We start from the raw sequence: 22,514 nt of genomic DNA on the forward strand, positions 1-22,514 counted from the left end.
CGGGTTCCGCGCTTCCAAGGCTCTCACCGTTGCGATCGGTGTCTGGCGTTGGATTTGGTGCGGAAGGCACAGGAGGGCCCTGTCCATGGACCGGGCGGCAGTGGCTAGGGTGGGAGCGGTAGCGAGCGCCAGCGTGTGCGCCCTGGTGGCGGGGGTGGTGCTGGCCCAGTACATATTCACCTTGAAGAGAAAGACTGGGCGGAAGACGAAGATCATCGAGATGGTGAGTGCCGTGGCTCGGCGCGCCTGGAGCGCGGAGGGACGAGCGGGCTACGGGTTGAACTACCGCCCGGCTCACCTTTCCCTCCCGGCTGGGCCGCTGTTTGGACGCAACCGAGAGCCGATGGCCTCGCCTGTCGGGTGAGATCCGGTGGACGAGGGGATCCGGTTAGTCCACGGGGGCGGCCTGTGTGATCCGTGCTCGGTTCCAGATCCCCGACTGCACTCGGGTTCCAGTCGCTTTTGTTTTGTCTACGTTTGGAATTGCCAGGCTACAAATAGATGATTCGGAAACTATCTTGCGCTGCAAAACTCATTTCTCAAGTGATTAGATTGCAAGAAGGTCCTGTAGTAGATGGTTTTCCCATGCCCCATCCCGCGTTAAACCGTTGCAACGAGCTTGTTTCCCACACAATCGCCTTCTATCTGTGTAAAACAAAAGTTTTGACTGCATGGCTGACGTGAAGTAGAGAATTAGAGGATTTAGTGTCTTCAATGCTTAAAAGAATGTTGATCAACCCTGTGGGAACGCAAAATACTTTATCATGTATTTGACTGTACTGCCTTGTCTTAAGCAGCGAGAAAGTATCTTTGCGTTCTTTTTCTTCCAAAGGTCTTGCGTAACATTATTTTAGAAGACACTGATTTCCGTTATGTTAAAAGAGTAAATTTCAAATTTTTTTGTTGTAGGTACACTATAAATAATTTGTTGTTAGGAAAGCTTGGGAATGTTTTCTTTACTTAATTGTTTTATAATTAGAGCACATTTGACAAGACAAGTCACTCTGACTTGCATCCTAATGTATTTACTGGCATGCATATCCCTGGGTATACCCTAAAAGTGAGGTCCCAAACTTAAAGATAGGAATAAATGGAGAATCTGCCACTATAATCAATATTAACACTTTAGGTTATCATATACTATTTAAAGGAGCTCTGGTAGCGTAGGGGTTATTAATCGGGCTGCGAACTGCAAGGTCAGCAGTTGGAAACTACCAGCTCCGTTTCGCGGGAGAAAGATTAGGCTTTCTGCTCCCGTACAGGTTTACAGCCTCGGAAACCCTGTACAGGGACGCTGTGAGTCGGAATCGACCCCACGGCACATAACCGAGACCACCACCATACTATTTAAGTCACAATCCTGTGTTCAAATTGGTGAAAGAAACGATTCGTCCTTATTGGATGCTATTGGTTGACTATAGGAATAACATAATTAAAAGTTGTTGTTGTTGTCTTAAAGATTAACTCCTACATATCTCATACTCAAAAAATATTCCCAGGATTTCAATGAATTGTTTGATTTTCATTTTCTTGTCTTTGTGTCACTTCTTTTCTCCAATTGTGTTGTTTTTGTTTTTAAGTTCTGTCAAGTCAATTTCACTCATAGCTACTCTGTATAGAAGATGGGTTTCCAGGAGCAGCTGGTGAGTTTTAACCACCCACCTTGCAATTAGCAGTGAAGTGCTTATCCTGCAGTATTGCTAGGAACTCAGGAAACCTTTATTAACAAAAATATCAAAATGTGAAGCTCTTGTTTTTCCACATATCCTTCATCTAGGTCTTCTGAAAGTAGTTTTCCATTTCTCTAACCCTTCCCTGAACACTTGCCCTCTTCAATTTATACTACATCAAAGTGACAGTTTTGACATCCTTGAGGAAACTCAAATCATTTCCATTTCAATGTTCTATGAGTCTGACGGGGCAAGATCAGGGCTATAGATCGGACGGGGTAAGATTTGCCAATGGTACTCAAAAATGAGGAGGTGTATTATTGCGATGGAAAACTATTTCTGGCCTTTTTCACACCAGGACTTTTGTAAACCCATAGCAAGTATTTTCGTCTCTGATCATATTGCTACCCTACTTAGAGAACTCCATGAGTTTATAATATGTACATGATAGGAAACTGATGACCATCTTTTCTGATACTTGCTTAAACTATGGAATGGTCTGATATCTTGCTTTTGCTCTAAACCAGGTAGGACTAAAAACGAATGCTTTCCCAGAATCCCACAATCATATATCATAGGAGCATTTTGGTCATTGTGAAAAATGACGACTGCCATCAGGAGGAACAACTTTATTTGTTTCTTATAACATGCGTGGTGGTTACGAGTCAGGCTGCTAACCTCAAGGTCAGCAGTTCGACACCACCAGCGGTTCTGCGGGAGAAAGATGAGGCTTTCTGCTCCCGTAAAGATTTACAGCTTCAGAAACCCTATACAGGGTCATTAAGAGTCGGAACCGACTCCACGGCATACCACCACCAACCACTATCATACCTGCTTTAATTCAGATGGTGATATATGTGCAACATGCATGTTCTGACTCACAGCGACCATGCATAGGGTTTCTGAGGCTTTAAATATTCAAGAGAGCAGAAAGTGTCATCTTTCTCCCACGGAGCATTTGGTGGACTTAAACTGCTGACCTTGTGGTTCACAGTCCGGTACTTACTGTATGGAGCCACGATGCTCCCATGTAGCCTGGCTAGTAGCTCTTAAATGGAAAAAAATAAAAAAGCTTTATATTTTTACCTTTCAAAATTTTAATAGATTGCTTTTTCAAATAGGAGAAGCATTTAATTGAGAATCCGAAGACCTGGGTTCAGATCCTGATTCCATCTCTTTTATAATTGCCTATTTTAAGAGACTGTGCTCTGCCCCATGCCCTCCATCTCTTCCCCACCTTAGAAAATTTGTACAAGCCTATTGACATCCAATTGGCACAACACACTGGTCATAGCTAATGGAACTAGAGAACCTGTCCTCCATGGGTAATCCATAGAGGACCAGGAACGCAAATGACTTCTGCAGAATGGTCCCAGATAATGTACTGCCTTTCAAGAATTATTAAGGAGCCCTGGTGACTCCGTAGGGTAAATACAGGGTTGGCAGTTCAAACCCATCAACTACCCCTTGGGAGAAAGAAGAGACTTTCTACTCCCATAAAGATTTACAGCCTAAGAAACCCTATACAGGGTTGCTATAAGCTGGAATCAACTTTATGGCAGTTGGTTGTTTGGTTGAAGAGTTATTAATTAAGAGCCAGAGCCCTGATATGGCATTGTATGATAAGCATTGGACTGCTAACTGCAAGGTTGGTGGTTCAAACGCACCAGCTGCTCATTGGAAACCCTATACAGGGTCATTGTGAGTCTGAACCAACTTGATGGCACTTTAACAACAACAACAATTAGAGGCAGAGATAGAGGAAGTTTTGCTAGTGGGTTGTGGATGCTAGAGCTGAAATGTCATACAGGATAAATATATTCTCACTCCACTTACCAACATAGTTAGGTTCCAAAGACCAGATCGTTAAGCAAAAACTGATGGTATGGGTAAGTCAGGGTGACCATATCATATCCCAAAGTGGAGGGTGACTACACCATTCTATGATCAGTTTTCAGACTTCCTTTGTTTTCACTGACTTTGGAAGTTTTGAGGAGTGCTGATCATTCATTTTATAGAATGTTCCACAGTTGGAAATTTTTTTGGAGAGAAACAGGACGCTGACTTTATTGCTTCACTCTATAAATAACTGAGTTCCTACCAAATGTCAGCTAATGATAGATACAAGGTTGTATAGGAATAAGGTGTTTGCCCTAGAAAAACTAAGATTACAATGGAAATGGAAGATTGTTCAAGAAAAGAAAAAGATAAGTCTTCAAACTTGCAAGAGGGTTTGATAAAAATGAATGTCTCATGTAGGGGCAAAATGAGGTAAGTGAGAGAAGTCCCATGTGGCCTACAGACATTGTCATGAGTAGGTGCCACTAAGTTGGTTCCCACTTACCTCAATCCCATGCACACTGAACGAAACACTGCCCAATCTTGCACTTTCCTCACAGTTGGTACATTTGATCCCATTGTTGCTGTAAATGTGTCAGTGCATCCTGTTGGGGGTCTTCCTCTTTTTCACTGACCATCCATTTTACCAAGCATGATGTCCTTCTCCAGGTACTGGTCCCTCCTGATGAAATACGAAAGACAAAGTTCCAACATCCTTGCTTATAAGGAGCATTATGGCTGTACTTCCTCCACAAGAGATTGGATTTTCTTCTGGCAGTTCATGGTCCTTTTAATATTCTTTGCCAACACCCTAATTCAAATGCATCAATTCTTCTATGGTCTTCGTTATTCAAATATTTTCTAATTTTAAATGCATATGAGGTGACTGCAAATACCATGGCTTGGGGCAAATCCACATTAGTCCTCTAACTGACATTTTTGCTTTTGGATCCACAGTTGGAATTTGATATATTTCTCATAATAAATGCATTATGGATTTGTGGGAAGGAAGACCATAGAGGTAATAAGTCATTCTTATCACATCACATCAAGAGAACAGGGTATTGACTTGATTAATGACTGCCAGTGTTACCTTGATAACTTGGCTGCGGTAGTGTTTGCCCGGTTTCTTTACTATAAAATAACTTCTATTGCTGGTTCCTTACAGTAGTCTTCGGAGTGACCACACTTAAAAGAGTGGGAAGTTATGCTGAATGCCATAATAAATTATTTGGAATTCAGCTGTACAGGAGATTTGTTGGTTGTGTCCCATTTATTTATTTCTTCAGTCATTATTTATATCACTATGGACTTGTGAGTGTTTATTTTATACTAGGTTATAAGCCAACATTACTTTATTTTGTGGCTGAAATTGTTTGGTTTTTGTCATTGGGCACTCTTTCAACGGATTCCTGTATCCCTTTGACATACTTTGGTCATGTCAATAGGCGCTTTTCCTCCTTTTTTTTCTTCTTCAATAGACAGACCTTTTCCAACTAAGAATGAAATATTAGGTGTCAATCATATGAATGAGAATGAAAAGGATTAGAGCAGAAGTCTGTGAACTGTGGTCGTAGGGCAAATCCATCCATCGCCTGCTGTTGTATAGCCATGAGCTTATAGGGTTTTCATTTTTAAATAGTTAGGGGACATTTTTAAAGGATAAATACTGTTTCATGACACATGAAAATTATACGAAATTTAACTTTCAGTGTTCCTAAGTGAACATTGGAAGACAGCCAGATACATTCATTTCATATTGTATATGACTGTTTCCATATTATACTGACCGAATAGACTAGCTGCCACAGAGAACATGTGTGAGCAACACTAATCACTTCACACTGCTTCTGAATGCATTACAAATCACAATGGTGCAGTTACAACTTGACAGCATATAAGGTACGCCTCAAATCACCTGTTTGGAAAGATATTTTCAAAGATGAAATATGTAAAATATTATTGCAGATCAGCATTATCAATCAATTTGATGATAGACAACACAAACTCTGAGCTCTAATTTAGTGAATGTTACCCCCTCCACCTCCCTCCCCCCCCCAAAAAAAACCATGCTTTTTATTAGTAGACTTGAATTACACACACACACACACAGTTGCTCAGGCATCACTGTTATGTTTCTAATTCCACAAAGCATTGTAGAAGTTTGTTTTCTCAGGTCTTCCTTTTGGGTGCTATTGAGCTCATTTCCAACCCAAGAGTGTCTGGGAATAGAATGGTTCAATAGTGTTTTCTAGACTATCATTTTCATGGCAGTTGACCACCACATCTTTCCATGAAGGGCAAACCACAGGGTAAATTTGAACTGCCAATCTCTTGGTTGTATGGTGCTGTAGGATAAGCACTGGACTGCTAACACATGATTAGTGGTCCAAACCCTACACAGAATTGCTCTGAGTTGAAACCAGCTTGACCGCACTTAACAACAACAATCTTTAGTTAGCAGCCAAGTGTTTAAATTGTTGCACTACTGGGGCCTCTTCTGCTGTTTTATTGTTGTTGTTATTAAGTACTGTCACGTCATTTCCAACTCATAATGACCCTGTGTAGGATTTCTGAGGAGCGGGTGGTGAATTTGAACTGCCAACCTTGTGGTTAGTAGTCCAGTGCTTATCTTACAGTACCACTCCAGGATTCCTCTTGTAATATAAGTACCTGTATGATATCCTCTGCTCTGCGGGAGAAAGATGAGGCTTTCTGCGCCCGTAAAGATTTACAGTCTTGGAAACCCTGTTCAGGGTGGCTATGGGTCGGAACCAACTCGATGACACTTAACAACAACAACAATGATATCCTCAGGTTTGCTTGTTAGTCTGCAAAGTCTAAAATGTTTACTGGCAGGCTTTTTACAAAAAAGTTTATCAACTCCAGGGTTACTAGATAAATTCCTACCTAAAAGGTTATATCTGGTTGGGGAATGCAGAATGTGTTCTCAAACAGTTTATAAGCATTCTAGGTACAAATCTTAGCCTGTGTAATGAAGTGGGATTGCTTCTATTTTATCCGTCTTTGTTCTGAAGTGTCTGGCTGAAGTTAAATCATAAATAGAATCGCCTTTGAGAAGATTCATCCAATGTCCAGAGCTTGTTGGTAGCTTGTTCTGATTCAGGTCCTGCTGCCTTAAAGATTTAAAAAAAACTTTGTTGATTATTTCAATGATAGATTCATGTTGACAGAACATACAGCAATTGTAGTTGATAGCAGAATGCCAATTTTTCTATTTATAATGTGCATAATACATCTGTTCAGAGTGCTCTCTTCCCAAGATCGAGGAATCTAGTAATCTCACAGAACAGAATGATTGCTTGGAGAGCATGGAATCAGTCATAAAGTGGTATAGATTAAATTGTGTCCCCCAAAATGTACATTGTAAATCCAGAGTCTTGATATGGTGCTGTAGAATAAGCACTGAACTGCAATGTCAATTTGAGTTGTAATGGTTGACAGTTCAAATCCACCAGCCACTCCTTGGAAACCCTATGCAGGGTCACTATGAGTTAGAACCAATGAGTCAGAACCGACTTGAGGGCACTTAACAACAACAACAAATGTCTGATACTATAATTTCATTTGCAAATGGGTTGTTTTATTATGTTAATAAGGCAAAGTGAGTGTAGGTTATATCCTGTTTCTTCGGAGTCCTGGTGTGGCGCTGTGGGCTCATGCATCAGACTGCAAAGTCATTTGAACTGCATGGCTGACGGTTCAAACCCACCAGCTGCTCCTTGGATACCCTACACAGGGTTGCTATGGGTCGGAATCGACTTAACGGCACTTAACAACAATATCCTGATTCAGTTACTTATAAGATACAGCAAGCTGGGAGTAGAGATTGGATAAAATTGATGCCAAAGCACATACAAGGAACCAGGAAGCAGAAACAGAAGAGACAGGACTTTCTTCCAGAGCCGACAGAGAAAGAAAGCCTTCCCCTAGAGCCGGCACTGAATTTAGACTTCTAGCTTAAACTGTGAGAAAATAAATTTCTGTTTGATAAAGCCATACACTTGTTTCTTCTATAGTGCCACGAGATAACTAAGACAGAATTTGGTACCAAGAGTGTGGCTGCTGCTCTAACATACCTAAAGTGTGGTCATTTTGATATTTGTTATTTCAGTGCTAGATAATTAAGACATAAAGACTCTGAAAATGCGTGCTGGGCTATCATCTGTAAGTACACTTCTTTTTTGTTGTGGTGGTGTTGTTAGGTTGGTTCCAACCCATAGCAATCCTGTGTACAACAGAACGAAACACGGCTCAGTCCTGCGTCATCCTCACAGTTGCTGCTACGCTGGAGCTCATTCCTATGGCCACTGTGCCAATCCATCTCTTTGGGGTCTCCCTCTTATTTTGCTGACCCTCCACTTTACCAAGCATAATGTTCTTCTCCAGGGACTTGTCCCTCCTGATAATATGGCCGAAGGATGAGAGACACAATCTGGCCTTCTTGGCTTGTAAGGAACATTCTGGTTCTACCTCTTCCAACAGAGATTTGTTTGTTCTACTGGCAGTCCATGGTACCTTTCATATTCTTCTCCAACACCATACATAACTCTAATGCATCAGGTCTTCTATGGGCTTCCTTATTTATTTTCCAACTTTCACATGTACATGAGACTATTGAAAACACCATAGCTTGAGTCAGGGGGACCTTAGTCCTCAAACTGACGTCTTTGCTTTTAAACACTTTAAAGAGGTCTTGTACAGCAGGTTTGCATACTGAAATATGTCATTTGATTTCTTGACTGCTGCTTCCATAAATGTTGATGGTTGAGCAGAGCAAAATGAGCTCTTTGACATCAGTCTTGTATCTATATGGATGTTACTGATTGGTTCAGTGGTGAGGATTTTTGTTTTCTTTACATTGAGGTACAACCCATACCGAAGGCTTACCTAAGACAGATCAAAGATCTTCTTAAGTATTTTAAGTTCTCTTCATTTCCAGCAAGCAAAGTTGTATCATTTGCATATCACAGGTTGTTAATGAGTCTTCCTCCAGTCCTGCTGCCAAGTTCCTCTTCATCTAATCCAGCTTCTTGGATTATTTGCTCAGTATATGGATTAAATAAATACGGTGAAAGAATGCAACCCTGGTGCACACCTTTCCTGATTTTAAAAAACCATCCAGTGTTCCCTTGTTCTGTTTGAATGACAACCTCTTGGTCTCTGTACAGGTTCCTCATGAGCACAGTTAGGTATTCTGGAATACGTATTCTCTGCAGGGTTGTCCGTAGCTTGTCATGACCTACCCAGTCAAAAGCCTTTGTGCTCCCAATAGTATTTATAGTAATATTTATATTCAGACATTTTCCCAAGGTTGTTTCCTGGTGTCTTGTTGCATATGGTTGCATTCCCAGGGTAGTGTTTCCTGAAGATTTTCAGTAAAATTTCCACTCTAATCCCAACAGTAGAGAATGAACCCTTATACCTAGAAGGTCCAAGGATATAGTCCAGACAAACTAGACCACTTCACACACATCTTTTCAGAGTTTCCTGTTTTACTTTTAAACTTCAAAGTTTGTACTATAATGCAGGATTATCAAACTAGATTTGTTATAATATTTCTAACGCTGCTTTCCCTTCACACACACTGTACAGGGTCGCTATGGGTCGGAACCGACTCGACGGCACTTAACAACAACAACACCCTCTCCCCAGTTAAAATGGCATGAGGATGGTACCTGACCACCTCTGACTTCATGAGTAGGAGAGCAAAGACTCAGCCACAGCCCAAGGCTGATTCCTATGAGGTAAGAGTCAAACATGCCCCCACCCTCCATTCTTTTTACCAATTTTGATACCAACTACCTTTCCCATAGCATTCTGTACTTGTCTACCGGGCTTGATAATTCATTGCAACACTGAATTTACAGTGTTTTGGGGTTTATTAGGGAAATAACGAGTTATAATTCAGGTTCAGGAATGCTCAGGATACCGTTCCTCAATCAGGATAGCCTCTTTTCAGCCATACATGTGGGTACACTTCTGTGTGTTACAAAGCTCTTGTAGCTCTCAACTGTCAACCCCACGGCCCCTCAGCCTGGCCTCTGCCTGTGCAGACAATTATTACAAAACTCTTTTTGTGCTGCCAATAAATGCCTACCAGAGGCACCCCCACGTAGACAGCAAGCCTTAGCTCAAGGGTGCTCAGCTCGAACTCTGTGGGTCAGTAAACCTAGTTAAGTGGCACAGCATTCTACCAGCAAGTCTCCTGCCCAGAGGCACTCGACTGGCAGAAAGGGAGGCCCCCTGTGCCATCTGCTGCCAGATCTCCAGGTCTGCTTCCACTTCTCTGCGGCTGCTTTTGGCGGTTTGTCACCGTTTCTAGTATCATAGCTTTTTATCCCCTGGACTCAGGAGGTCAGCATAGGGATCTCACACCTCACTTCACTCCTTGCTCTTCTTTCTTTATTTTTACACTTTTTATTGTGAATTGAGTGAAGGTTTACAGAGTGGATCATCTGTTTTACAGTCAACAGACCCTACACTTTGCTTCATTACATGGTTGCAATTCCTTGCATGCACCAACGGTTAACAGCACTTACCTCTAGTCACTGCATTCCTCCCTGTGTCTCCCACCACCTCCATCTTTCCTCTGCCAACCTTCCTCCAGTTGTATATTGCCTGTCCCATCACCCATGTCAACGCGTGTCTACCCTCTAGTGCATGCATCATTTCCCCTCCCCTCATAGCCACCAGAAGCTCTGGTAGCGTAGTGGTTACGAATCGGGCTGCGAACCTTAAGGTCAGCAGTTTGAAACTACCAGCCACTCCGCGGGAGAAAGATGAGGCTTTCTACTCCCGTAAAGATTTACACCCTCGGAAACCCTGTACAGGGTCGCTATAGGTCGGAACCGACTCGACGGCACTTAACAACAACAACAACAACATAGCCATCAGAGATTATTATTTTATCAAGAACCACCCCCCTTTCTTTTTTGATGTACTAAAAACCACACTTGAATATATAATTGTTTAAACAACCATAGGGCACATTCTGCAAGCCAGTCTCCTGGCTGCCAGCACACAGCCTTTCTCTTTCCGTGAGTCTAGAGTCCTCCGCTGCTCTCTCTCTCCATGTCATCATCTCTGCCTCCATCTCTGGTGTCACTGCTTCTCTGGTTAGGGTCCCACGTTCTGTTCATACTCTGTGTCTTGATGGTCCTAGGGTCCACTGTTCATGGAATATAACATTAACTACTTCCCCCTTTTTGTTACACAACTTCTACCTTTACAGTTGTGACAATCACAATTAGGTATGATAACAACTACTCACTATTGAATCAAATGAATCCTACTCTCATCTCCTTTCATCAGACCCATACTGACAAGATGAAAACTATTCAGTGGGAATTCTACCTTCCCCTGCACACTCTGAAACTAATCTCCCTCTTGAAAATTTGTAAGCCAACCCCATCGAGCCATTTTAGGTAGCCTTGCTCTTCTTTTTTGATGGTAATGAGATCTTTTTTTTCACCTTTGAGATGGCTTATTTTAAACCTAGTATAATGGTGAAACTGACCCATTCCCTTGTTAGGGTTCCATGTATGTTATTTGCATAATCCCACATACCTTATTAATATTATTTGCAAGCTTTCCACTCCCCTTTGTGGGCCACAAGCACCTCACACTTGCCTAGTCCTACCAAGTCATTTGTTGTGGCTACAAAGACTATGGCTAGAAGAGCAATATTAAGTAATTCACTGATTTGCATTCCCCCAGCCCCCAAATTTTGGAGTAAAATTGATATTCTGAAAAGATGCACACCATATTTATCTCATATTTGGAGGTTGCCCTTACTGTGTCACTGGATATCCCTAAGAAGTCCATTAGTAAAGAATGTAACTCGAGAGTCAGACAGACTTGACTTTAAACTCTTGCTTTTCTGCTTCGCTTAAGCAGGTTCCTTAACCTCTCACGTGGTGGTGGTGGTGGTTGTGTGCCACTGACTCTGTTCCAAGTCTCCAGCAACTTTATATGGGGTTTCCAAGGCTGTAAATCCTTATAAGAGCAGAAAATCTCATCTTTCTCTCATGAAGCGACTGGTCAATTGGAACTGCTGACCTTGAGGTTAGCATCCCAGCTCGTAATCCACTATGCTCCCAGGGCTCCTTCTTAACCTCTCTAAGCCCCGTTTATTCTCTATGTTTATGAAATGGTGAATACTAACACCTAGTTTTGCTGTGTGTTGAAACCACCTTCATGGTACATAACAACAGTGTGAGTCCCTGGAAGGAGCTCTGTCGGCGCAGTGTTAAAAGCACTCGAGTGCTAACTGAAAGGCTAGTGGTCTGCCTCCTTTAGAATTCTGAAACCCATATGGGACAGTTCTGTTCTGTCCTATAGACTGTGGCGTTGTAGGATAAGCACAGGACTGCAAGGTCGGTTTGAACCACAAGGTTAGTTCAAACTCACCAGTTGCTCCTCAGAAACCCTATACTGGGTTCCTGTGAGTCGGAACCAAGTCAGTGGTACTTAACAAAATCATCAACAACAAAATACCTTGGGTTTTAAGTACAGAATGAATTAAAGCTTGTAAAACATAGCAGAATCCGCTTTATAACCAAAACCAAACCTGTTGCCACTGAGTTCATTCTGGCTAATGGTGACCGTGTAGGTCCGAGTGGAGTCCTGTTGTGACACTGCTGTGGGTTAATGCGCAGGACTGCAAAGTTGTTTGAACCTCAAAGTCGGTGGTTTAAGCTCACCAGCCGCTCTTCAGAAACTCTATACAGAGTGGCTGTTGGTTGGCACTACTCGACGGCACTCAGCAGCAACAACAACAACAACAACAACAACAAAAATAGGTCAGAGTAGAACTTCCCCATAAAGTTTCCAAGACTAATCTTTATGGGAGCAGACTGCCATATCTTTGTCCAGCAGAGTGGTTGGTTGGTTCTAACTGCTGTACTTTTGGTTAGCAGCCAACTACTTATCCTTTGTGCTATCAGGACTTCTCGTCAGGTCCGTGGTGATGTGTTGTGAAGTCGAGGCTGTAAATCTTTACGGGAGCAGAAAGCCTCATCTTTCTCGTGCAGAGCAGCTGGTGGATACGAATTGCTGACCTTGCAGTTAGCAGCCCGATGCATAACCCAATATGCTACCAAAGTCCCTTCATCTGGTCCATCGTACTGTTGAGTAAATAGTAAATCAGTTGCCACCAAGTTGATTCTGATTCATGATGCCCCAATGTGTGTCAGAGTAGAACTGTGTTCTATAAGGTGTTGTTCAAGCCTGATTTTTTCAAAAGTAGATCTTAAGGCTTTTCTTCCAAGGTACCTCAGAGTGGATTAGAACTGAATGCATTAACCATGTGCATCACCCAGAGACTTCTAACACCCCACCCCGCAAAACCACAAAACATTGTTCTTGAGTTGTTTCTGACTCATGGTGACCCTCAGCTGTTACACAGTAAAACTGCTTCCTAAGATTTTCTAGGTTGTAATCCGTAAGGAAGCAGAGAACCAGGTCTACCTACCACAGAGCCACTGGTTGGGTTCTAACTACGAATCTCTAGGTTAGTAGTCTAATGAAAACCTTTAGGTTAGTAATTCAGGGACCCACAGACACCCCCCAAAACAAACAAACAACCCACTGCTGTCTAGTTGATTCCAACTCACAGTCTATAGGACAGAACAGAACTGCCCCATATGGGTTTCAGAATTCTAAAGGAGGCAGACCACAAGCCTTTTAGTTAGCACTCGAGTGCTTTTAACACTGCGCCGACAGAGCTCCTTCCAGGGACTCCTGTTGTTGTTATGTACCATCAAGGTACTTTCAATACACAGCATCCCCTGTGTAGGCTTTCTGAGGTTGTAAACCTTTGTGGGAGCTGAAACCTTCATCTTTCTCCTACGAATGGCTGGTACGTGTGAACTGCCAACCTAGGGTTTGCAGTCCAGTCCTTATCCTACAGAGCTATCGTGCTCCTCCAGAAACTCGCTGCTGTTGATAGTACCATCAAGTCAGGTCAGACTTACAGCGACCCTGTATAGGGTATCCCAGAGAATGTCTGGTGGGTTTGAACCGTCGACCTTTTGGTTAGCAGTCCGGTGCATATTCTAAAGAACCACACTAAGTCTCCTCTCCTACTTATAAATGGCATGATTTTTAACCCCTGGTGTTGTTTTCTTTTATCTTTGTATTTGCCAGGATTACATTGTGAAAACTCTATATTGTTGTTAAGTGCCATCGAGTTGTTTCTCACTTACAGCAACCTTGTATAGGATTTTCAGGAGTGACTGGTGAGTTTGAACCACTCACCTTGAGGTTCAAACCAACCTTGCAGTCAAGTGCTTATCCCACAACACCATACCAAGACTCCAAAAACTCTATACTCTTTCTTTGACTATCCATTTAACATTTCCTGTGTTCTTAACTCTGTGTTCCTAACTCCTATTGTTGTTAGGTGAATCCAGTCAATATGTACTCAATAGTTAGCCTACGTAAAACACAACGAAACACTGCCTGGTTCTGGCCAACGTCACAATTGTTGCCACACTTGAGCCCGTTGATGCTGCCATTTTGCCAATCCATCTCGCTGGGGGTCTTCTTCTTTTTCCCTGACTCTCCACCTTACCAAACATGACATCATTCTCCAGCGAGTGGACCCTCCTGACAATATGTCCAAAGTATGAGAGACGAAGTTTGGTCATTGTGGCCTCCAAGGAGCACTTTGGCTGCACTTCTTTCAACACAGATCTGTTTGTTCTTTTTGCAGCCCATGACACTTTCAGTATTCTCCTGCTATACCATAACTCAAAAGCATCAATTCATTTCTTATTCACTGTCCAGCTTTTGCTTGCATATGAGATTATTGACAATACCATGGCTTGGGTCAGGCACACCTTAGTCCTCAAGCTCTAACATCTTTGTTCTTCAACACTTTAAAAAGGTCTTGTGCAGCAGATTTGCCTAATGCAATACGTCATTTGATTTCTTGACTGCTGTTTCCATGAGTGTTGATAGTTGGCCCAAAAAGAATGAAGTCCTTGATAACTTCAGTCTTTTCTCCATTGATAAGAATGTTGTTTATTGGTCCAGTGATGAGGATTTTTGTTTTCTTTATATTGAGATGTAATCCATACCAAAGGCTGTGATCTTTGATCTTCATCAGTAAGTATTTTAAGTCATCTTCACTTTCAGCAAGCAAAATTGTATTATCTGCATATTGCAGGTTGCTAATGAGTCTTCCTCTAATCCTGATGCCACGCTGTTCTTCATAGAACCCAGTTTCTTGTATTATTTGCTCAGCAATATAGGTTGAATAAGTATGGTGAAAAAATACAACCCTGTTGTACACCTTTCTTAATTTTAAACCATTCAGTGTTCCCATGTTCTGTTCAAACTGTCTCTTGGTCCATGTACAGATTCCTCGTGAGCACAATTAAGTGTTCTGGAATACTCATACTTTGCAATGTTGTCCATAGCTTGTCATGATCCACACAATCGAAAGCCTTTGTGTAGTCAATAAAGCACAGGTAAACATCTTTCTGATATTCTCTGCTTTCAACCAAGATCCATTAGACATCAACAATGATATCCCTTGTTCCACGGCCTCTTCTGAATCTAGCTTGAACCTCTGGAAGTTCTCTGTGAGTGTATGCTTGCAGCCGTTTCTGTATTACCTTTAGTAAAACTCTACTTGCATGGTATATCATAGATATTGTCCAGTGATTTCCGTTGGGTCACCTCTCTTTGGAATGGGCCCAAATATGGATCTCTTCCCATCAGTCGGCCAGATAGTTGTCTTGGCAGAGATGAGTGAGTGCCTCCAGTGCTGCCTCACTTTCTTGAAAGATTTCAATTTTTATTCATTAATTCCTGGTGCCTTGTTCTTTGCCAGTTCCTTCAATGAGTCTTGGACTTCTTCCTTCAGTATCATTGGCTCTTGATCATATGCTGTCTCTTGAAATAGTTGAACATAAATTATTTCCATTTCGTTCAGTGACTGTGTATTCCTTCCATCTTCTTTTGATGCTTTCTGCATCATTCAGTAATTTGCTTAGAAAATCCTTCAATAACGAAAGTCGAGGCTTCAATTTTTTCTTCAGTTCCCCCAGCTTGAGGAATGCTGAGCATGTTCTTCCCTTTTGGTTTTCTGACTCCAGATCTTTGCATATTTCGTTGTAATATTTGACTTTGTCTTCTTAAGCTGACCTTTAAAATTTTCTATTCAGCTCTTGTACCTCCTCATTTCTTCCATTTGCTTTAGCATCTCTATGCAAGTTTCAGTGTCTTTTCTGACATCCATTTTGATCTTTTCCCTCTTTCTTGTCTTCTTAATGACATTTTGCTTTCTTCTGATGTTCTTAATGTCATCCCACAACTCTTCTGGTCTTTGGTCTTTAGCGTTTAATATATCACATTTGTTCTTCAGATGAGCTCTAAATTCAGGTAGAATATATTCAAGGTCATATTTGGGCTTTTGTAGACTTGTTTTCGTTTTCTTCAGCTTCAGTTTTAATTTGCATATGAGCAATTGATGGTCTGTTCCACAGTCTGCCTGTGGCTTGTTTTGACTGATGATATGGAGCTTTTCCATCGTCTCTTCCCACAGATGAGTCAGTTTGATTTCTGTGTATTCCATCTTGTAAGGTCCATGTGTATAATCATCTCTTATGCTATCTAAAGAAGGTATTTGAATCATTGATTTTACAGAATTCTATCATGCGATCTCCAGCATCATTTCTATCACCAAGGCCTTATTTTCCAATTACTGATCCTTCCTCTTTGTTCACAACCTTTGAATTTCAATCACCAGTAATGATCAATACATCTTGATTGCATGTTTGATCAATATCAGATTGAAGAAGTTGGTAGAATTCTTCAATTTCATCCTCACTGGCTTTAGTGGTTGGTGCGTAAATTTGAATAATTGTGGTATTAACTGGTTTTCCCTGTTGACGCATGGATATTATCCTATCACAGACAGCATTATACCTCATGACTGATCTGGATATGTTCTTTTTGACAATGAATGCAATACCATTCCTCTTCAATTTGTCCTTCGCAGCATAGTAAGCCATGTGGTTGTCAGATTCAAAATGGCCAATACCAGTCCATTTCAGCTCACTAATGCCTAAGATATTGAAGTTTATGCATTCCATATCATTTTTGACAATTTCAAATTTTCCTAGATTCATACTTTGTACATTCCATGTTCCGATTTTCAGTGGATGTTTACAGCTGTTTCTCTTCATTTTGAGTTGTGCCTCATCAGCAAATGAAGGTCCCGCAGACTTTTCTTCCACGGGCTTTACTCCATTCGCGTCCTCACGGTCAACTCTACTTTGAGGAGGCAGCTCTTCCCAGTTGCATTTTGAATGCCTTGCAACCTGAGGGTCTCATTTTCTGGCACTATATCTGACATTGTTTCTCTCCCATTCATAAGGTTTTCAGTGACTAAATATTCGGAAATAGTTCGTCACTCCTCCTTCTCTGTCTGTATCTGGAAGCTCATCTAAAACCTGTCCAGATGGGTGACCCTGCTGGTATTTAAAATACTGGTGGCATAGCTTCCAGAATCACAGCAACTCACAAGCCACCACAGTACGACAAACATAGGCGGGTGGTGGCCTAATTCCTATAGTTATCCCTAAAGGTTGACTTGCAGTTTTCATAAACTGGAACCAAAAATATAAAGGTTGCCAAACATGTATATATGCATATAAAGACCCCAGGTCTGCGGTTTGAGCCTATCAGCCGCTCCGCAGGAAGAAGATGAGACTTTCTGCTCCAGCAAAGATTAAAGTCTGGGAAGCCTTATAAAGACCCCAGGTGCCAGAGTAGAACTTCCCTATAGGGTTTGCTAGGCTGTAATCTTTATGGTCCTGTTGTGGCATTGCAGGTTAATGCACTGGACCACACGTAGGTTTGAACCTCAAGGTCGTTGGTTCAAGCTCACCAGAAGCTCCTTGGAAACCCTATACAGTGTTGCTATGTGTCGGAACCCACTGAATGGCACTAAACAACAACAGTCAAACACTCTTGATTATCTAGAAGTATGGATTTTATTTATTTTCATTTTTGCATATGTGACTACCCCAGTCTGCCACATTGGCAAAGTGGCAGCATCAGTGGGCTCAAGCGTGGCAACAATAGTGAGGTTGACCCAGGAACCGGCAGTGTTTCGTTCTGTTGTTCATAGTGTCGCTATGAGTTGGTACCGACTCCAATGTCACCTAACAACAACAACAACAACATGCCCAATCTGCATCTATCTCTCAGTAAAATACTTAGAATTTCATTCATTGTATTTGTTCCAGAAAACTTGAGTGTTGCACTGGGAAGGTACTGTGCTTAAAATATTAATACCTAATCAGATTTTTCAATTGTTTAAAATCTTATACGCTTAATTTGTGTATTTGAAGCTGTTGTAATAGGCTGAAAATATTATGTTTTTAATAGAAAGTGTTATAAGAAAGCTCTAAAACTAACTTTAGAGTGAGCGTCAGGCCCTTGTATATACGGTATTCTCCTGAGTGCTGTTACAGGAAGTTGGATCAAGATTTTCCGTTTAGGAGCTTAAAAGCTAAAATAAATCCGGGGTCCCAAACTAAATTTCATTCACAGAAAATCATTAACTTCATTTTCTATACTGTTCAGAGAACAGAAAGAGCTGAAAAGTATGCAAACAAGTATTTCTAACCTCAGTCAGGTAAATAACTGAAAGAAATATAATTAGAATCTTTAAGCTAGAGAGTGGTTCAGAGTTTTATGATCTATGAAATGAAGAAATTAAATTAGACGACCTCTAAGATTTCTTCCAAATGTGATTGGTATGTTGAACAGACATGTACAAGGGGTGCAACTAAAACACAATTTTACTTCTCTCTCTGTGGCCCCTTTAAAATGAATTCAACAGTGGTAATCTTTGCTTTTGCTCAGATAAACAACAGTTTCTCATTTTAAATCACAAGCCGTGAGCATCATTTCTATAAATAAGAACGGCCAATTTTATATATTAATCACAATTTCAATATTACTTCTGAGGTGTAGAACCTTGAAGTGGATGTTATTAGTGTGCTCCAATATTTTGAGTTCTCCCCTTCTTGGGTCAAGAGAGTCCTCACTGCATCTGGACAAGTGTTTGTGACTAGCTTTGGTCAGTTGACTGTGTGCAGAGATTATATGGTCCGTTGTCCATGCTCTCTCCTCCTGTAAGGGCAGCACCTGAAACAGCATGCCAATATTGAAGTGGCACAGTGTCCAGGCGGTCTAGAATGTTCAGCCAGTACATGAAAGACAGCTAAGATGGAGAGTCACCCAGAGCCATAGACCGCTTTGTGTAAATGCAAAGGAAACTTGTGTTAAGGCACTGAGATGTTCGTAACGTTACTGCTCTGTAGCTTACCCTACTACAGACTTCTTCACCAACCCCGAACTATGGCTTAATACAGGTGGCTTCTCCCAACCCCCATTCCCAACAGTGGCAGGTGATCTGGGAAGGAGGAGGTCATTGTCAGCTTCTCTCTTTCCTTATTCCTCTTCTTTACCCGACTAGCCATTGATTCAGATTCTAGGGCCAGTGAGGTAGAGAGGGGACAGTATTGAGGAAGGAAAGAAACAAAGCTGACTAGGTTTGTGCTTTCTGGCTCTTGTTTTTCACTACAGCCCTTTGATAGTGGCAGTGCATTTTCTTGGGTTTCCTACTCCCTCTTTAGTGATTCACTGGATCCAGGCTCATGCTTGTAAAGCCCCTCCCTCCATGTGGCTCTCCGGTGGAAAACATTCAGTCACCCTTAACTGACAAACTCTCGGAGTACAGGTCAGTCTAAATGGAGTGTAGTGAGTTATACAATGTCTCTTCTAGCCATCATCTGTAACTCCCACCACATAACGTTCCTGTCCCGCTGAGTCTGGGTAAGAGAAGATACTGATAGGGTGACATGATTCAGCTGTGGATGTTAGCGGAGTTCAGTGTAACTGTAAAAACTTAAAACTCTAATATAAGTATAAAATGAGCCATCTCATTTAAAATAGAAAATAGAAAAACCAGGAGTGGAGCACGTTCTTTGGACCCTGAGATCCTGTGCACTGAACCTCCTTGATCCAGGGACAGAAAGCTGTGACACCAGAGGAATGGCAGAGGAGCAGCAGCAGCAGAAACCAGAACCAGAGTCCGAGACAGAACAGTGGACTTCCCAGTCCACAGAGCAAGTGAAGCTGAGCGGCTTGCTGGTAGAGTGTGGGGTGCCTTGAGGCACGTAAGTGGAGGAGCTAGGTTTGCTGACCCATGGAGCTAGAGCCGAGTGCCTTCAGGGTGACGCTTGTGGTAGAGTGGTAGAAGGAAGATGAAATACATATATGGGAATTTGTCTTACCCTTACTTTACACCTGCAATCTATTTTACTGGTTCTTACATTGAAACTAAAATAGGAAGATCCTTAATGTTTTGAATTGAGGTGAAGTCACATAACATATCACTAACCATTTTATTTTCATTGTTATAAAAGTATAAAGAACACATCATTTGCCCATTCAACCTGTTTCATGTGTACAATTCATGAAAACCATTAACCATTTCAGTGTGCGTAACTCAGTGGAATTTTATTACATTCACAGTGTTGTGTGAACACTATGTCACTATCATTTCCAAGCTTTTGCATCACATCAGAAGAACATAATCTAGATTTAACAAGCATCCGACAGTGTGTGGAACTTACATGTCAGCAGTCTTCTTTTTGGTTCATAAATATCTTTGGTTTTGTTTTATTTTTTTACTAGAACATATATAATTACTTTTTTTTTTCGAAAAGGACACTTTAAAAGTTATTCTTGCCCAGACTCAATATTTAGAACTTAAAATCTTTCAACTTCTTAGCTTCTGCTCACCCCCAAAGTTCAGATTTATTCACTCAGAAATATCTAGATTTTGAACAGTTTTAAAAGGAAACATGACTTTAACCTTCATACATTCCAGTGAGTTTTAGATAAGGTCTTCCATGTCCAGTTATTTCTCAAGTAACTTAAAAAGCCGATTCCAAGTCGTATAGAATTTCCTATAAAAAGCCGATTCCCTGTATAGAATTTCCGAGGAGCAGCTGGTGGGTTTGAACTGCCAACCTTGTGGTTCTCAGTCCAGTGTTGATCCACAGTGCCACCCCAGAAGTCCAGCTTAAGAAGTTCGCTTCTTAACAATAGTCTAGAAATGGATGATATAAATGTTATATGAGTGATAATCAGCAAAAGGCAATGCAGATCCTACTTTAGTGAGTAGCGACAAGGATCCTAAAAGCTCATGAACAGCCATCTAAGGGGCGACTACTGCGGAGGAAAGAAGAATGATGAAAATGGAAGATGCTTGGAATCAGTTAGTCCAGTGGACTAATAGAACATATGAACATGGCTCTCCACCACTCTGAGACCAGAAGAGCTAGCTGGTGCCTGGCTACCACTGCCCACTGCTCAGTAAGGTCCTGGATAGAGTGGGAGACAATGTGGAACAGATTAAAAAAAAAAACAAAAAAAGATCACGCTACTGGTCAGAAAGAGACTGGAGGAGCCAGAACTGTGGTCCTCGGCCAACCTTTAGGTCTGGAACGCGACTCAGCCTTGTGGTCCATATAGAGGGGACAACACCACTAGTAAAGTATGTATGCTCACCATGGAGCATGGAGTCAGCCATTCAACATGACAGTGCCACATTTACCTAAGGACCCAGGGAAGGTGGGTAGAATGGAAATATAAAAAGAGCCACAGGGAGGAAGTGGGATCACTGTTATAACATGGAGGGAATTGCAGTCCTTGAGATGAAACAAAGTGTATGTTTTGTAGAATGTAAAATGGATGATCTGCTCTGTAATCTTTCATTCAGTTCATGATAAAAATGTTATGTTGTGGGAATTGCAGCCAATGAAATGAAGGAAAATGTGTTGAATGGAAAACTGACCTGCTCTATAAATCTTCACCCAATTCACAATAAAAAGTTAAAAAAAAAAAAAAAAAAAGTCTTTATGTGTGGAGTTCAAAGGAACAGGAGATGACTTTGGGTATTGTTTCACAGATGTGCTGGCATTTGAGGGATAAGATTTAACAAATACAGTTTTAGCAAATACAGAGGAAGGGAACTCCATTAAACTCAACAAGGGATTTATCTAGAATCTTTTTGAATTCAAATTTTTCAAATATGGAAATGTTTATACCAAGCACATGACTTTGTCCTTTCAAATCACACTTGTCGTATGTTTCCTGTGTATAATCCTCACACCACAAGTTAACCACATTTGCAACTTGAATGCACAGTTTGATTTCTTATCTAGGGAGCTGTTTTGTGCAAGCTAGAATACTTCTGAAAACAATTCTAGTTTTGCAAATTGGTGTTTTTTTTTATCATTACTCCTTTAGTTGTGAATTCATTTACATAATAGCCTCCTCTCATGAACTGTTCAATTCTACAATTTTTAGTTAATCTAAAAGCTTATTTTAAAATTCTATTTTCTGGCTAAAAATGAGATCATTTTACCATCATCATTTCTATTACCAATACCATCTGCTGATGTAAGGGCAGGAGGAAGGAAGAGGTGTTTTTTCACACAATGTTGTTGTTAAGAGCCATCAAGTCGGCTCCAACTTATAGCGACCCTGTATAGGGTTTCTGAGGGAGCAGCTGGTGGACTTGAACTCTGATGACCTTGTACTTCACAGTACAGTGCTTGCTTATATGATATTATCACACCTCCATTAACAGAGATCAGTTTTTCTTTGTCAAATGGCCAGGGTTCTTACAGAATGAAACACTAGAAAGTTTTGATGGAAGGACACAGGAAAACTAAATATAGCATGGCTAACTGTTGCAAAATAGAAGCCCACTGAAGTTGTTATTGTTAATTGCCATCGCAGTCCGCTCCAAATCCGTTGTACAGAACAGAGAGTTTCCCATCATCAGGGCTGTTGATACACTGAGTGCATGGTGTGGTCGTTGTTTGTTCTGAGTGCCTTCCAACCTAAGGGGCTCACTGTCCAGCACCATGTAGGGCATTATTC

At 41.3% G+C, this 22,514-nt stretch overlaps 1 protein-coding gene across 1 annotated transcript in view; it reads left to right on the top strand.

Moving 5' to 3' along the window:
- Window positions 1-22,514, top strand: part of NT5C3A (5'-nucleotidase, cytosolic IIIA) — an 80,668-nt gene continuing 58,154 nt past the window's right edge. The window contains exon 1 of the mRNA XM_006832144.1: window positions 1-223. Coding sequence (XP_006832207.1) covers window positions 86-223 — 138 coding nt within the window. The 5' untranslated portion in view covers window positions 1-85. The remainder of the gene's footprint in view (window positions 224-22,514) is intronic.

The sequence above is a fragment of the Chrysochloris asiatica genome, unplaced genomic scaffold (assembly GCF_000296735.1).
Source record: "Chrysochloris asiatica unplaced genomic scaffold, ChrAsi1.0 scaffold00006, whole genome shotgun sequence".
Classification (NCBI taxonomy): domain Eukaryota; kingdom Metazoa; phylum Chordata; class Mammalia; order Afrosoricida; family Chrysochloridae; genus Chrysochloris; species Chrysochloris asiatica.